The sequence below is a fragment of the Podarcis cretensis genome (genome assembly GCF_951804945.1).
Source record: "Podarcis cretensis genome assembly, chromosome: Z".
NCBI classification, from domain to species: Eukaryota; Metazoa; Chordata; class Lepidosauria; order Squamata; family Lacertidae; genus Podarcis; species Podarcis cretensis.
In genome coordinates this window covers 112462-128260 of record NC_137184.1, presented here as the reverse complement: position 1 = coordinate 128260, position 15799 = coordinate 112462, and the positions used below count along the sequence as shown (strand labels likewise).

Genomic DNA, 15799 nt, shown 5'->3' with positions numbered 1-15799 from the left:
AAGACGAACGCCTCGCAAGACGGAAAACCCGCTAGACGAAAGGGTTTTCCGTTTTGGAGGCGCTTCGCTAAACAAATTTCTCTATGGGCTTGCTTCGCAAGACGAAAAAATCTTGCGAGTTCCCGCAGATTTTTTTTGCTTTTCCCCCCCTTTCCTTAACAGCTGATCGCTAAAAGCCGCTAGACCGCTAATAGCGCTAATCCGCTAAGCTGTCAATGGGCTTGCTTCGCAAGACGAAAAAACCGCTAGACGAAGAGACTCGCGGAACGGATTCTTTTCGTCTTGCAAGGCACCACTGTAATGCATCAAACATTAAAAGCTTCCCTAAACATTTTCCCTAAAATAAGACGTGTCCGTACTTACTGGGAGGCGGGTCGTGTTCAGCAGGTGGCTCCCGGTAGAAACCTGGGGGGCAGGAAAGAGATGCGTCATGGGTTGGTGCTATAAGCAAGGATAATAATAATAATTTATACTCAGTCCATCTGAACGGCTTCCAACAAAAGATTAAAATACAATAGTCTGTCAGACATTCAAAGCTTCCCTAAACAGGGCTGCCTGCAAATGTCTTCTGAAAGTCTGGTAGTTGTTTTTCTCCTGGATATCTGGTGAGAGGGAGTTCCGCAGGGCGGGAGCCACCTCCGAGAAGACCCTACTGAGAAGACCGCTGCTTAAATTTATTATTATTATTATTAGCCCCTCCCCCGTTGTCCAAGTTGCATCCCCAATTATTCTTGCCCGCGTCAGACGTTTGCAGACTTCCCGTAAAAAACCCCTCACCTCTTTTTCTAGGGGGGGTAAAAGCCCCAATGATGACGATTAATTAAAATTCCTTACCGCCCTTGCCGAAAATCACAGGCGGGTTGACAATATAAAATATCCCACATCCCATGCCCTTTTAAAATGTGAGGGGGTTTTTTTTGGGGGGGGGTTGCTGTTTATATTTTGTGTATTTTGTGGTTTTATTTTTTTGGTTTTGTTCTGGGAAGCGCCCTGAGAACTCCTGCTATATGGCAATACAGTGGTACCTCGGGTTAAGTACTTAATGCGTTCCGGAGGTCTGTTCTTAACCTGAAGCACCACTTTAGCTAATGGGGCCTTCTGCTGCCGCCGTACCACTGGAGCACGATTTCTGTTCTCATCCTGAAGCAAAGTTCTTAACCTGAAGCACCATTTCTGGGTTAGAGGAATCTGTAACCTTAAGCGTCTGTAACCCGAGGTACCACTGTATTTAAATTCAAGAACAGGAATAATAATTTGAGCAATGAAAGTAAAATAACAACAGCAAAACAACAACCACAATAAAAGAAAAGGCTTCTTCTTGTATTAGAGGAAGAAGAAAAGGAGGAGGAAGAAAAAGAAGAAGAGGAAGAAGAAGAGGAGGACGAGAAAAGGCTTGACGCTGCCACAACAACAGAAAAGTCTCGGTGTTGTGTCTCAAGGTCTACAAACGTCAATTTGGAAAGGGACAGAATACTTGGAATACTTAATGTGATTGGATTGGATTGTGAAAATGAAAAACTTAACAAAAATGAATTTAAAAAAAAGAATTTCTACAGTACTTGTTTTTTATTTGAATTTCCATTGAAACGGGGCCGTATTTGAATGTTTTGATGTTTTAATGTTGTATTTTAATCTTGTTTTTAAGTTGCATTTTAATTCATTGGTTTTTCTATCGGGTGTTAGCCGCCCTGAGCCCGCTCTTGGCTGGGGAGGGCAGGGTACAAACAAAAAATATTATTATTATTATTATTATTATTATTATTATTATTAAATGTCAATTTGCAAAGGGATAGAATAATTTCAGGTCTAATTTGGAATACTTCATGTGATTAGACTGGATTGTTAAAATGGAAAACTTAACAAAAATGATTTATTTTTTTTTAAAAAAGAATAATTTCGATGGCGGCTGCATCTCCATCGCTGTTTCTCTCGCTCTCTCTCCCTTTTTTTGCAAACGACAGAAAACACGTAAATTTGGAGCCTGGTTTGCAATGGGGTTTGGGGGTTTTTTTGCAACAATTCCAATTGCTTGTGTCTCAAGGTCTGCAAACGTCAATTTGCAAAGGGACAGAATAATTTCATGACTAATTTGGAATACACGTGAAACTTGAAAAATTAGAATACCACTGAAAAGTTTCTTTCGTTCAGTAATTCAACTTGAAATGGTTTGCAATGGGGGTGGTTTTTTTGCAACAATTCCGATTGCAAACGTGTCTCCGTTGCTTTGCTCCTTGCATGGGGGGGGGACCAGTTTTGCAGCTGCCCGCTTCCTGAGGGAATAATAAGAGGGCTGCAAACCCAAAAATCCGGTTTGGGTGCAATTGTGACTCAAGGAGGACCTTCAAATGACCTTTGGAATTGGGGGGGGGGAGAAATGGGATAGAAGGAAGAGAAAGGAGTTATTGTTGTTATTATTATTATTATTATTAAATGTCGATTTGCAAAGGGATGGAATCTCCAGCGCCATTCTCTTTTTTCTTTTTCTTTTTTTTTGCAAAAAAATTGGAGGATCAGCCTGGTTTGCAATGGGGCTTTTTTTTGCAGCAATTCTGATTGTTTTGCTCCTTGCACGGAGGGGGGGACCAGTTTTGCAGCCGCCCGCTTCTAAGGGATAAGAGGGTTGCAAACCCAAAAAATCTGGTTTGGGTGCAATTGCGACATTTGGCCAAGGCACAGCCTGACCCCCTCCTTTAATACCTCACCGAACTCTAGCCCAGTGTTTGCCATTAATTTGATTTTGAACTGATTTTAGAATGAATTGATTTTAGAACGATGTGTTATTTTATTGTTTTGGGGGTTTTTTTCCAAGTTTTTTATTAATTGTCCAAAAAATTTTGAAACAAACATTTGTAATTAAACCAATCTTGATAACATTGTTAAGTGACTTCCTCAAATCCCCCTAGTTGAATTTCATTATATATCATTTTAATAGTTTTATATATCATTTTAACAGTTTTCCAAAATCAATCTTCTCAATTATCTTGATCACTTAACATCTTTCATTCTTTCTAATCTGGCTTTAAGCATCTTAATTCCTATTCTTACATATTTAAATCCTAACCCTATCTCATGTTGTTTTATTGTTGTTAGCCGCTCTGAGCCCGGCTTTGGCTGGGGAGGGTGGGCTATAAGTAAAAAATTAATATTATTATTAAGAAGGACCTTCGAATGACCTTTGGACGGAGGGGGGGAAGCCGGATAGAAGAAAGAAAAAGGAGAATAAAGGGGTTGCAATGGGGGGGGGGTATTATTTGTTTTGGGTTTTCCCACCGCAATATAAAAGGCCGGCTTTGCATTTGCATGGGGCTCTTTCGATTGATCCGGGGGGTTGTAAAATATTCAAGGCGGGCACTGAAACTTCAGGGGGGGATTATTGATCGGGGGGGGGGGGAGAAGGAAGCGGCCGAGGAAGGAAGGATCCTTCAAAGGGAGGAAAATGAACCATTTATAGTGGAATTGCCCCCCCCCCCGTCCAAACACGCCCTGCATGATTTATGGGGGGGGGAGGAAAAGAAAAGAGAATGGTCGGGGGGGGGCATCCCGGGAAGGGGGAGAAGCCAGCCGATTTGGGGGGGGGAGAAGAGTGAAGGAAGAGAAAATAGGGGGAGATGGGGTCGATTTCGAGTGAATTTACACACACACACAAGCATATATATAAACAAACACACACACACACATATATTTTCAGGGGAGGGAAGAGTGAAGGATGAGAAATAGGGGGATAAGGGGATAGAGTTCAAGTGGATTTATACACACACACACACAAACATATTTGGGGTCAGGAAGAGTGAAGGAAGAGAAAATAGGGGGAGATGCGGTAGATTTCGAGTGAAATTATACAGAGACATATATATGTTTATGTATATACGTATGTGTGTGTGTGTGTATATACACACACACACACACACACACACACATATACATGTATGGGGGGGAAGAGTGAAGGAAGAGAAAATAGGGGGAGATGCAGTAGATTTCAAGTGAATTTACAAACACACACACAGCGAGAGAGATATCTATATATCTATATATGTATACACACACACACATATATTTTGGGGGGGGAGTGAAGGAAGAGAAAATAGGGGGAGATGCGGTAGATTTCAAGCATATATATATATGTGTGTGTGTGTGTGTGTATGTTTGTGTGTGTATATGTGTGTGTGTGTGTGTGTATATATATATATATATACACACACACACACACACACACACACATACATAAATATGGGTAAAGAAAGAAAGGGACATAAGGAAGACACTCCAAGTGCCCCCCTTTTCCGGGTCTGGTCCTATAACAGGACGGGACATCCCAATTTTCATCAGAGAATGATCAGAGTGTCTGTGGCAGTAAACTTATTTTATGGAAATTATTATGGAACAGGACGTCCCGAATTTCATCCGAGAAAGGCTGGAGGGTCTGTGGCAGTAAACGTTATTTTATAAAACTTATTATTATTGTTGTTGTTGTTGTTGTTGTTATTGAACAGGACATCCCGATTTTCGTGAGAGAAAGGATGGAGGATATGCAAATGTAGGCTTATTTTATAAAATGACAATTATACATGGAGCTGCTTGGCTCGGGAGCCAGATCTATTATTATGATATTCTCATTCTCTGTATAATTAATTATAAATTATAATTATTTCTCATTAGGAACATTGACACCTTCCCGCAATGTCAATGTTTTCATGCACCGTAAACCACCTTTTTAATTTTAAAAAAAGACATAGAGCAGTCTAGAAATGAACCGGAATAAAATAATAAAATTAGGGTGTTGTAATTATTTATCATTATTAACGATAAAGGGGGGAGCCATATCTATGCAGTACAATATTCTAGAGCGTACAGTTTACATACTGATTAAATTGAAATATAATATAAAAATATCTATTATTATAGATTATATAATAATAGTTTTATATTACATTATAATACAAAAGTATCTATCTATTATTACAAATTATATAATAATAATATAGATAGTTTTATATTGTGATACTTCAATTATTTGAGATTTTTATACAGCGGTATAGAGAGGAACTGGATGACAAAATAACATCATAATTTTATGATGTTGTACCTATAATGTCCCCCTTTCTTCCACCCACCGACCAATTTTTTGGTGGGGCCCAAATCTATTAGGATATTCTAATTCTATACATTTCCAAATTCTACTTCTCCATCATATTATATTATATTTCTATTATATTGTTCAGGGAAGTTTTTAAGGTGTGACATTTTAGTGCATTTTTGGTCTTTGTTGGAAGCTGCCCAGAGTGGCTGGGAAAACCCAGCCAGATGGGCGGGGTACAAATAATAAAGTACCTCAGGTTAAGTACTTAATTCGTTCCAGAGGTCCGTTCTTAACCTGAAACTGTTCTTAACCTGAAGCACCACTTTAGCTAATGGGGCCTCCTGCTGCTGCCACGCCACCGCCATGCGATTTCTGTTCTCATCCTGAAGCAAAGTTCTTAACCTGAAGCACTATTTCTGGGTCAGTGGAGTGTGTAACCTGAAGTGTATGTAACCCGAGGTACCACTGTATTATTATTATATTACCATTATTTCTTGTTATAAACGAAGGCTCCCCTTTCTTCCACTCACCGGCCAATATTTTGCGGGGCCCCCAAATCTATTAGGATATTCTAATTCTATACATTTCCATATTCTGCTTTACATATTTTTATATTATATTACCATGATTTCTTCTTATAAATGAAGGTCCCCCTTTCTTCTATCTGTCAATCTTTTTTTTTTCTGGGGGTGGGGGGGGGAGCCAGCAAAATCCCTTACAATATTCTAATACAGTGGTACCTCGGGTTAAGTACTTAATTCGTTCCGGAGGTCCGTTCTTAACGTGAAACTGTTCTTAACCTGAAGCACCACTTTAGCTAATGGAGCCTCCCGCTGCTGCCGTGCCGCTGCTGTGCAATTTCTGTTCTCATCTTGAAGCAAAGTTCTTAACCTGAGGTACTATTTCTGGGTTAGCAGAGTCTGTAACCAGAAGCATATGTAACCCGAGGTATTGTAATATTCAAATAATACAATATTCTTCCCATACCCTCCTTCCCAATATCATCCCATCGCATGTCACTTGGCTTGCGGTCTGCAGAAATAAAACAATTCACAATGAAACAATAATATTATGTTATAACAACCAATTATTATTACAATGTTACATTAACAAAGATAATAATGTTATGATACTGTAACCGCTAACAATTAGAAACAAAGGGGAACGCTTTTATTTCCTTTTTCTTGAAATCAAAGCTTCCCCCCCCCATTTTTTCATTTCCCCTTTTTTTCATACCCCCCTTTATTATTTCCCCCTTGCTTTTTCCTTCCCCCTTTTATCTTTTCCCGTTCCCCCTTTCCTTCATTTTTCATTCCCCCTTTTTATTTCCTTTATCCACTTGTTTTTCCCTTTCTTCTTCCCCCTCCTCCCCCCTTTTTCCCCTTTCTTTTTTCCCTTTTTCTCCCCTTGATTTTCCCTTTATTTTCTCTCTTTCCCCCCTTTTATTTCCTTTATCCCCCATTATTCCCTTTCTTCTTTTCCCCCTTTCCCTTTTTTTTCTCTTTTCTTCCTTTTTCCCTTTCCCCCACTTGTTATTCCCTTCCCCCCCTTTCACCCATTATTTCCCTTTTCCTCCCCTTGATTTCCCCTTTTCTGCTTCTTTTCCACCTTTCCCTTTATGCCCCCCTTGATTTCCTTTTTCTTCTTTTTCCCCCTTTGCCCCTTTGTTTATCCCTTTTTTCTTTCCCCTTTTCGTTGTTTTTCCCCTTCCCCCCTTTTCTTCCCCCTCCCCTTTCTTTCCCCTCCCCCCTTGTTTTCCCCTTTCCTTCTTTCCCCCTCCCCTTTTTCTTCTTCCCCCCTTGTTTCTCCCATTTCCCCCCCATTCCCCCTTTTGTCCCCCCCTTGATTTTCCCATTTCCCCCCTTTCTTCTTTCTTCCCCTTTGCACCTTTGCTTCTCCCATTCTTCCTTTTCGTTGTTTTCCCCCTTCCCCCCTTTCCTTTCCCCCCTCCCCTTGCTTTTCCCATTTCCCCCTTTATTTCCTTTTCTTTCTCCCCCCCCCTTTGCCCCTTTATATATCCCTCTTTCTTTTCCCCTTTTCCGTTATTTTTCCCTTCCCCCCTCCCTTTGCTTCCCCCCCCCCGCTCTTCCCCCTTTGTTTATCCCCCTTTTCCTTCTCCCCTCAGGCTTACCGTTCTGAGGCGCAGGGGGGGGCTGGGGCGCAGGGGGGGGCTGGGGCGGAGGAGGGGGCTGGGGAGGGGGCGCAGGGGGCGGCCTCGGGGTTCCCGGCGTCCTCCGTCCTGCTCCGGGCGGCGGCGGGGGTTCCTCGTCGCCCATGTCTCTCAGGCGGGCGTGGGAGGCGGAGGCGGAAGCAGCAGCCGCGGCGCCCCGGCGCGCCCGGCGCCCATCGCCGCCGCTCCCCGAGCGACCTGACAGGACCGAGCGACTCGACCTGACTGACGGACCGCGAGCGCCCACGCCCCGTCCCAGCGCGCCGCTCCGCACTGCGCACGCGCCGTCCCGCCCCCTCGGTGGTGCCGGTGGCGCGGATTGGCCGGAGGAGGAGGGGCCCGCCAGGGCGCACGCACGGCTCCGCCTCCGCACCCCATTGTCCGGCCAGGGACGCGGCGGTGCGCACGCGCCGGGGACAGGCGCACGCGCAGAAGCGCCTCCTTCCCGAACCTGCACGACGGCGCACGCGCAGAATCACCGACCCAGCTAGATGGACTGACTGCGCACGCGCAAAATCACCTCCTCGCCTTGCCCTCCTAGAGGAACTAGCTGCGCACGCGCAAAATTAACTTCGCTGGGCTGTTTGCGCACGCGCAAAATCACCTCGCCTGCCCTACTAGAGGCACTGGCCGAGCAGACTGCGCACGCGCTGAATCACCTCCCCGCCGACCCTGCTAGATGGACTGACTGCGCACGCGCAAAATCATCTCCTCGTCGGGCTGAATGTGCACGTGCAAAATCACCTCTCTTGCCCTCCTAGAGGGACTGGCTGCGCATGCGCAAAATTAACTCTTCGCAGGGCTGACTGCGCACGCGCAGAAGCACCTCCCGGCGAGCATGGCTGCGCACGCGCAAAACCACTTTTTTTTTTTCACCTCCCCGCCGGGCCTGAGTGCGCACGCGCAAAAACCTCCTCCTCGCCTCCTCTCCTAGAGGGACTGGCCGAGCAATATCAACTCCCCGCCGGGCTCACTGCGCACGCGCAGAAACACCGGGAGACGGCCCGACGGCGCACGCGCAGCCCCTTAACCGACAGGCCGGCGGAGCGGGCCGTTCTGCGCACGCGCGGACCCTTCCACGTACTTCTGGGCCGCTTCGGGATGAAACAACTGTCGAAACAGGCAGCGGCGACGGCGGAAAACGTAAGGGGGAAACCGAACCGCCGTTTTTTTGAGAAATTTAGGGCGGCGGCAGCGGCGGTCGAAGCTGCTAGGCCCGGTTTCGCAGTTCCGACCCCCCCCCCGGCTTGGGGGGAAATGGTCTCTCCCGAAATAGGCCGCCTTTTCCGCAAGGCCACGCCCCCTCTTTACATATTCAGAGCCCCGCCCCGCTCATGAATATGAACAAGCTCCATTCAGACGGGAGTTGAAGGATTCATTATTGCCGCGTCTTTATTGATTGTTATGATCTTGGGAACAAGGTCATGAGACCTTTTTTATAATGTGTGTGTGTGTGTGTTTTATTCCTATCCCGCCCTCCCCAGCCGAAGCCGGGCTCAGAGCGGCTAACAACAGTAAAGCAATACAGCATTCTAAAATCAATTCATTCTAAAATCAAATGGATGGCAACCATTGGGCTAGACCTCTGTGAGGATTGCCAAAGGAGGGGGTCAGGCTGTGCCTTGGCCAAAGGCCTGGTAGAACAGCTCTGTCTTGCAGGCCCTGCGGAAATATGTCAAGTCCCGCAGGGCCCTAGTCTCTTGTGACGGAGCGTTCCACCAGATTGGAGCCACAGCTAAAAAAGCCCTGGCTCTGGTCAAGGCCAGCCTAACCTCCCTGTGGTCCGGGACCTCCAAGGTGTTTTTGTTTGAGGATCATGGGACGTACCAGGAGAGGCGGTCCCGTAGGTACGAGGGTCCAAGGCCGTATAGGGCTTTCAAGGGTTAAAACCAGCACCTTGAACCTGACCCTGTACTCCACCGGGAGCCAGCACAGTTGGTATAGCACTTCTTGCTTCCCCAAGGGGGTCCTAGCCATAGCTGTCAACCTTCCCCCCTTTTTTTTTTTGCAGGAAATTCCCTTCTTCCAGTGCCGCTTCCCGTTGCTATCCCAGATTGTTGTCCCTGGGACAGGTGAGGCTGCTGATCCCTTCTTTTCAAATCAGAACATCCTAGCCATAGCTGTCAACCTTATAGTAATAATAATTTATTATATATACCCTGCCCATCCAGCTGGGTTTCTCTAGTCACTCTGGGCGGCTTCCAACAGAACACTAAAATACAATAACCTATTAAACATTAAAAACTTCCCCAAACAGGGCTGCCTTCAGATGTCTTCTAAAAGTTTGGCAGTTATTTTTCTCTTTGACATCTGGTGGGAGGGTGTTCCACAGGGCAGGTGCCACTACCGAGAAGGCCCTCTGCCTGGTTCCCTGTCGCTTTGCTTCTCGCAGTGAGAGAACCGCCAGAAGGCCCTCAGCGCTTCAGTCTCCAGAAAGAACGATGGGGAGGGAGATGCTCCTTCAGGAATACTGGACCGAGGCCGTTTAGGGCTTTAAAGGTCAACACCAACACTTTGAATTGTGCCTGGAAATGTCCTGGGAGCCAATATAGGTCTTTCAAGACCGGTGTTATGTGGTCTCAGCGGCCGCTCCCAGTCACCAGTCTAGCTGCCGTATTCTGGATTAGTTGTAGTTTCCGGGTCACCTTCAAAGGTAGCCCCACATAGAGTGCATTGCAGTCGTCCAAGCAGGAAATAACTGGAGCATGCACCACTCTGCGAAACAGTCTGCGGGCAGGGAGGGTCTCATTCTGTGTACCAGGTGGAGCTGGCAAACAGCTGCCCTGGACACAGAATTGACCTGTGCCTCCATGGACAGCTGTGAGCCAGTGTGGTGTAGTGGTTAAGAGCAGTGGACTCGTAATCTGGTGACCTTGGGCCAGTCACACTTCTTTGAAGTCTCTCAGCCTCACTCACCTCACAGAGTGTTTGTTGTGGGGGAGGAAGGGAAAGGAGAATGTTAGCCGCTTTGAGACTCCTTCGGGTAGTGAGAAAGTGGGATATCAAATCCAAACTCTTCTTCTTCATTTATCCTTTGAAAACCACATTCCTAGGTTGATACATTTCTCACCTTAAAAAAAACCCACCAGCTACAGTTTTCTCTTCAGTTCCGGTTTTACTTTGTGTTTTCTCTTCAGGTTGTCTGTCACCTTTGATCCCTCTCCAGGGCTGCTCTGCTTTTCAGTTTGCCTGGTGTAGCTTTCTCCAGAAGCCACAGAAGCAAGGGGAGAGAGCAGGGCTAAGTACCCTTTGGAGCATAGCTGTCAACTTACAGATTTGGAAACAAGGGACCAGCAGCCTCGAAAATAAGGGATTAACAGCCAAAATAAGGGATTTTCAAGGCACAGGTATGTTCAACTTCTGAGCCTCTCCAAGCCAAAGGCAGAAAGCCCAGCCAGCAGCCAAACAAAGCCTCAAGTGGTGGTTCCCACAGCGCAGCAACCCAGCAAAGGAGATGCAGCAAGGAAAACCACCGTCACCTCTCCGCTGGGAAGCACTGAGCAAAGGCGAGTCCCCAGGCAATGCGGCCGATTTGATTGGCACAAGGCATGCAAGCTCCACCCCCCAGTCGTTCTCAGACTCCTTATTGGGTGAGCAACGCAGCCAAGCAACACAGTTGGAGCCTCCCTCCTCCCTGGCCGTCAGGGAGGGAGGGAGAGGAGCTGCTTCCTTTGAAACCCGGGAAATTTAAGGGACATCATCAATAAGGGACAGCAGCGGGACACAGCGCTGGGATAAGGGACTGTCCCGCCAAATAAGGGACGCTTGACAGCTATGCTTTGGAGTGTTCCACAACAGTAAATTAACCACACAGAGTCTTCTTCATAAACAGAATAAAACTTTACGGAAGAAAATAAACTTCTTCAGAAACAGCATAGTCAAAGAGCATACACAGAGTGCTCATAGCAGCTAGCTGACTCTTCACAGAGGCACAGTCTTAGCTAGTGATTTACTAGAGTCCTGGAGCCACTCTGTCTGCCTTAGCTTTACATAGCAGCAATAACAACAGCACTACAGTGGTACCTCGTTTTGTGCCCGCCCCGTTTAGGATCCATTTTGTCGAATGTCTGCAGCAAACCCGGAAGTACCGGAACGGGTTTGCTGCTTGCGCACATGCAGAAGCGCTAAATCTCGCTGCTTTATAGGGAGAATGAGTCATCACCCAAGATGAGCCACGAGGCACAGTGACTTAGCAGTTAGCAGGCTTAGGCGTGAATGATTGTGTAGGCCTTACTGCTTTTGCTCTCAAGAACCTTTGTCTCATGACATGGAGTCGCCCCTTCCCTCCCGTCTAAAATCTGACTGTGGCTGCAGACCTCAGCAAAATTTCTTAGGAACCAGCCCACATAAAACTCAATGGGGTTTGTTGTTTAGTTGTTTAGTCATGTCCGACTCTTTGTGACCCCTGGACCGGAGCACGCCAGGCCCTCCTGTCTTCCACTGCCTCCCACAGTTTGGTCAAACTCATGTTGGCCGCTTCGAGAACACTGTCCAACCATCTCGTCCTCTGTCGTCCCTTCTCCTTGTGCCCTCCATCTTTCCCAACATCAGGGTCTTTTCCAGGGAGTCTTCTCTTCTCATGGGGTTTAAAAGGGAAAGCGACCCCTGACCATTAGGTCCAGTCGTGGACGACTCTGGGGTTGCGGCGCTCATCTCGCTTTATTGGCCAAGGGAGCGGGCGTACAGCTTCCGGGTCATGTGGCCAGCATGACTAAGCCGCTTCTGGTGAACCAGAGCAGCACACGGAAACGCCGTTTACCTTCCCGCTGGAGCGGTACCTATTTATCTACTTGCACTTTGACGTGCTTTCGAACTGCTAGGTTGGCAGGAGCAGGGACCGAGCAACGGGAGCTCACCCCATCGCGGGGATTCGAACTGCCGACCTTCTGATCGGCAAGTCATAGGCTGTGTGGTTTAACCCACAGCACCACCTGCGTCCCGTTACTTCAGAGTAAATAAAAAAATGCATAGGATCCAAAGTATGTCTACGTGTGAAAGACGGGGAGAACGGGCGGGGGGGGGAGCTGCTCTGAGCAAGACTCCTGGGGGGGGGTCTAATGGGTTAGGGGGCTAGTGGGTGTGGAAGGGCTTGGAGCTCCAAGCCACGATTTAACAAATTATTTCATTATTTTAAGGGCACCCTGGGTGGCCTTGGGCCGGTCACTGCCTCTCAGCATAGCCTACCTCACAAGGTTTTTGTGGGGATTAAATGAGGAGAATTAATGCATGCCACATGCATTAATTGGAGAAAAAGGTGGATCATAAATACAGCAAGCAAGCAAGCAAGCAAACAAACAAACAAGATGCCTCTGGGAGATGCCAGGCAGCAGAGGTGGACTTTGGTCTTTCAAATTTCAGCAGCACCCTGTGCGACGCCAAAATTTTACACACACACACAGCCATCTTGCCCCCTGTGTCTAATCCCCTTTTAAAGCAGCCAAGAAGTATTGGATAGAAACAAAATTATTACAGCTGCCCACAAACAGGCACAGCGAGATAGCAAAACGTCAGCAGCAAAAAGACTATGTATTGTGGCAGTGAGTTCCATTGTAGGTCATGCTGGGGACGTAAAAATTGGGGTTTTGGTTTTGCTGCCCAACTCCCCATGGGACTTTGAGTCCCTTAAGTCCATGATCGGCCAGAGAAGAATGGATGGAGGCAGGAGGCAGTGAAAGCAAGGAAAATCTTCATTTTTCTGTTGCCACAGAGTTCCCTCCACTCTTTCCAAGAGAGGGAGAGACCCTGAACAAAAGTGTCCAGGAACTTTTAAAGACTTTTGACATTGCCCAACCCCCTTAGCCACCCCAAAATCATCATACATACATCAAAGGAGGCTGTTTACAGCAGAAATCTTGTCTGCCCCGATACCTGATAATGGTCACTGATTGCATTACCTGGGCAGCCTGGCCATTCTTTTGTGATGGTTAATACTTTGGTTCCTGAATCCAGGTCACAGGCTTACCCTATTCAGACACAAATACAGTACACCTTTAAGACAATGGGAAGGCTTTCCCTATTTGCCTCCCTTACTGCAGAGGAATATTTGAGGTCACTGGGAGAGTCAAAATGGCTTCAGGATTGCTCTTCTGTACTATTTCAGACACATGTTTTATATATTTAGATATGCACGCATTTATGAATATTTATTCTATATTTGAGAGATGATGATAATAATAATAATAATAATAATAATAATAATAATAATAATAATAATTTATTTATACCCCACCCTCCCCGGCCAAGACCGGGCTCAGGGCGGCTAACATCAGGTATAAAAGCAATTGATTAAAATGCAACTTAAAAACAGAATTAAAATACAACTTAAAATGCAGCCTCATTTCAGTGGAAGCCCAGATCAAAAACTGTTTTGGGGGGAGAAAACGTCAAGTCTTCACCAAGGCCAGCTATCCAGACTGGTCCTACGTGGGCCAGAAAAAAGCCAGGGAAGTCCCCAAATAGGAGTTCCATCACAGAAGGAGAAAGGACAAAGGAAAGAGGGGGGGAATCAAGTGGATTCCAAGCCAAAGGCCAGGCGGAACAACTCTGTCTTACAGGCCCTGTGGAAAGAAATCAGATCCCGCAGGGCCCTGGTCTCATGAGACAGAGCGTTCCACCAGGCCGGGGCCAGTGTTGAAAAGGCCCTGGCTCTGGTTGAGCCTAATCTGACTTTCTTAGGGCCCGGGACCTCGAGGGTGTTGCTATTTATGGACCTTAAGGTCCTCCACGGGGCATACCGGGAGAGGCGGTCCCGTAGGTACGAGGGTCCTAGGCCGCATCCTTATAACACTGGCTTGGGCTGTGTGTGTGTGCGGGTGGAAATGCACAAATACGAGCACGGAAAGCAGAAGATAAAGCCGGGCCCGTTATGTATGACAACAGCACAGTGTGAGCAGCTCAGGGAGACAGAGCAGGGTTAGGGCATGCTGCAAATCCACATTTGGCCACTGAGGGGCAGTCGGGCATCATATTTGAGAACAAATTGCTTGCAAGAACCTTGCAGCAATAGAGTCTTTGACCATCTCTATAGGAAAGACCTTAAAAAGCAGAGACATCACCTTGCCAACAAAGGTCCATATAGTTCAAGCTATGGTTTTCCCAGTAGTGATGTATGGAAGTGAGAGCTGGACCATCAAGAAGGCTGATTGCCGAAGAATGGATGCTTTTGAATTCTGGTGCTGGAGGAGACTCTTGAGAGTCCCATGGACTGCAAGAAGATCAAACCTCTCCATTCTGAAGGAAATCAGCCCTGAGTGCTCCCTGGAAGGACGGATCCTGAAGCTGAGGCTCCAATACTCTGGCCACCTCAGGAGAAGAGAAGACTCCCTGGAAAAGACCCTGATGTTGGGAAAGATGGAGGGCACAAGGAGAAGGGGACGACAGAGGATGAGATGGCGGGACAGTGTTCTCAAAGCTACCAGCATGAGTTGGACCAAACTGCAGGAGGCAGAGGAAGACAGGAGGGCCTGGCGTGCTCTGGTACAGGGGGTCACAAAGAGGCGGACACAACTAAATGACTCAACAACAATAACAACAGATAGGAGAGGGCAGGTGTAGCTCCAGTCTGCAAAACGGAACATTTAAATGATGGCTGTATGTCTCCCTCACCCCTTCTTTAGCCTGTTATATTTTTTCCCTTAAGCCTTAAGCTCTGGCAAGCAGGTTGATAGCAGGTTTCAGCTGGGGGCCATTCCCTACCTGGCCAGGCTAAGGGGCCTTCTGCATTCAGTGCAGGTGCTTGACCGCTCAGCCGCAGTCCCTCCTCCTGATGAAACGTTCTGTTGACCAGGAGTCTAAGGGACACTGAGAGGCTGTTCCCTTTGCCTGCTGGAAAAAGCATCATGGCCTGGGGGAGACCAGCCTGCCCCCCACCCTGCTGGCAAGAGAAGTAGCTGCTGCAGCAGCAAGCTTGCTTTCTCCCTGGCCCAAGAACTTTGTAACTCAGAACAAATGCCTGGGTTTGCTGTTCCCCTCTTTCTTCCCAATCTCTTTTCCTTTTGTGTCGTGTCATTTAGATTAAGAGTCTGGTGGCAGGGACTGTCTTCTTACTGATCATGCATTTTCCCGGTTGAAGGGAAGAGTAAAATCGCATAGCTAATGTACAGTGGTACCTCGGGTTACACACGCTTCAGGTCACAGACTCTGCTAACCCAGAAACAGTGCTTCAGGTTAAGAACTTTGTTTCAGGATGAGAACAGAAATCGTGTGGCGGCAGCAGGAGGCCCCATTAGCTAAAGTGGTGCTTCTGGTTAAGAACAGTTTCAGGTTAAGAACGGACCTCCGGAACGAATTAAGTACTTGAGCTGAGGTACCACTGTATTGGTTCACAACTTAGCATGGGAGCCAACTCGCCCACAGGATTTTGGGTGAACGCAGGCGGGTGTGTGTGATGTCACACGTCTTTGTTGCCTATCTCAGTGGCTGCGGAGGGCGGAGGGGAACTGCTTTCTCATTGACTTTGTGGGTGCCCAGCCCCCACAATTATATTATTGTGGGTACCCACATATATTGGGACGCAGGTGGCACTGTGGGTTAAACCACAGAGCCTAGGACTT

At 47.1% G+C, this 15799-nt stretch overlaps 1 protein-coding gene across 6 annotated transcripts in view; it reads right to left on the bottom strand.

Moving 5' to 3' along the window:
• The window catches only part of NR6A1 (nuclear receptor subfamily 6 group A member 1), a 49912-nt gene extending 42424 nt beyond the window's left edge, over positions 1-7488 (bottom strand). For 4 of the 6 annotated variants that reach the window (XM_079962132.1, XM_079962133.1, XM_079962134.1 and 1 more), the window contains exons 1-2: positions 7209-7488; positions 364-405 (exon numbers count right to left, since the gene is read on the bottom strand). In XM_079962132.1, coding sequence (XP_079818258.1) covers positions 364-405; positions 7209-7353 — 187 coding nt within the window. In that variant the 5' untranslated portion in view covers positions 7354-7488. Of the gene's footprint in view, positions 1-363; positions 442-6064; positions 6260-7208 lie in introns of those variants that run through there. The other 2 variants (XM_079962136.1, XM_079962137.1) reach the window with 2 other exon arrangements.
• Between the last annotated feature and the right edge of the window lie 8311 nt (positions 7489-15799).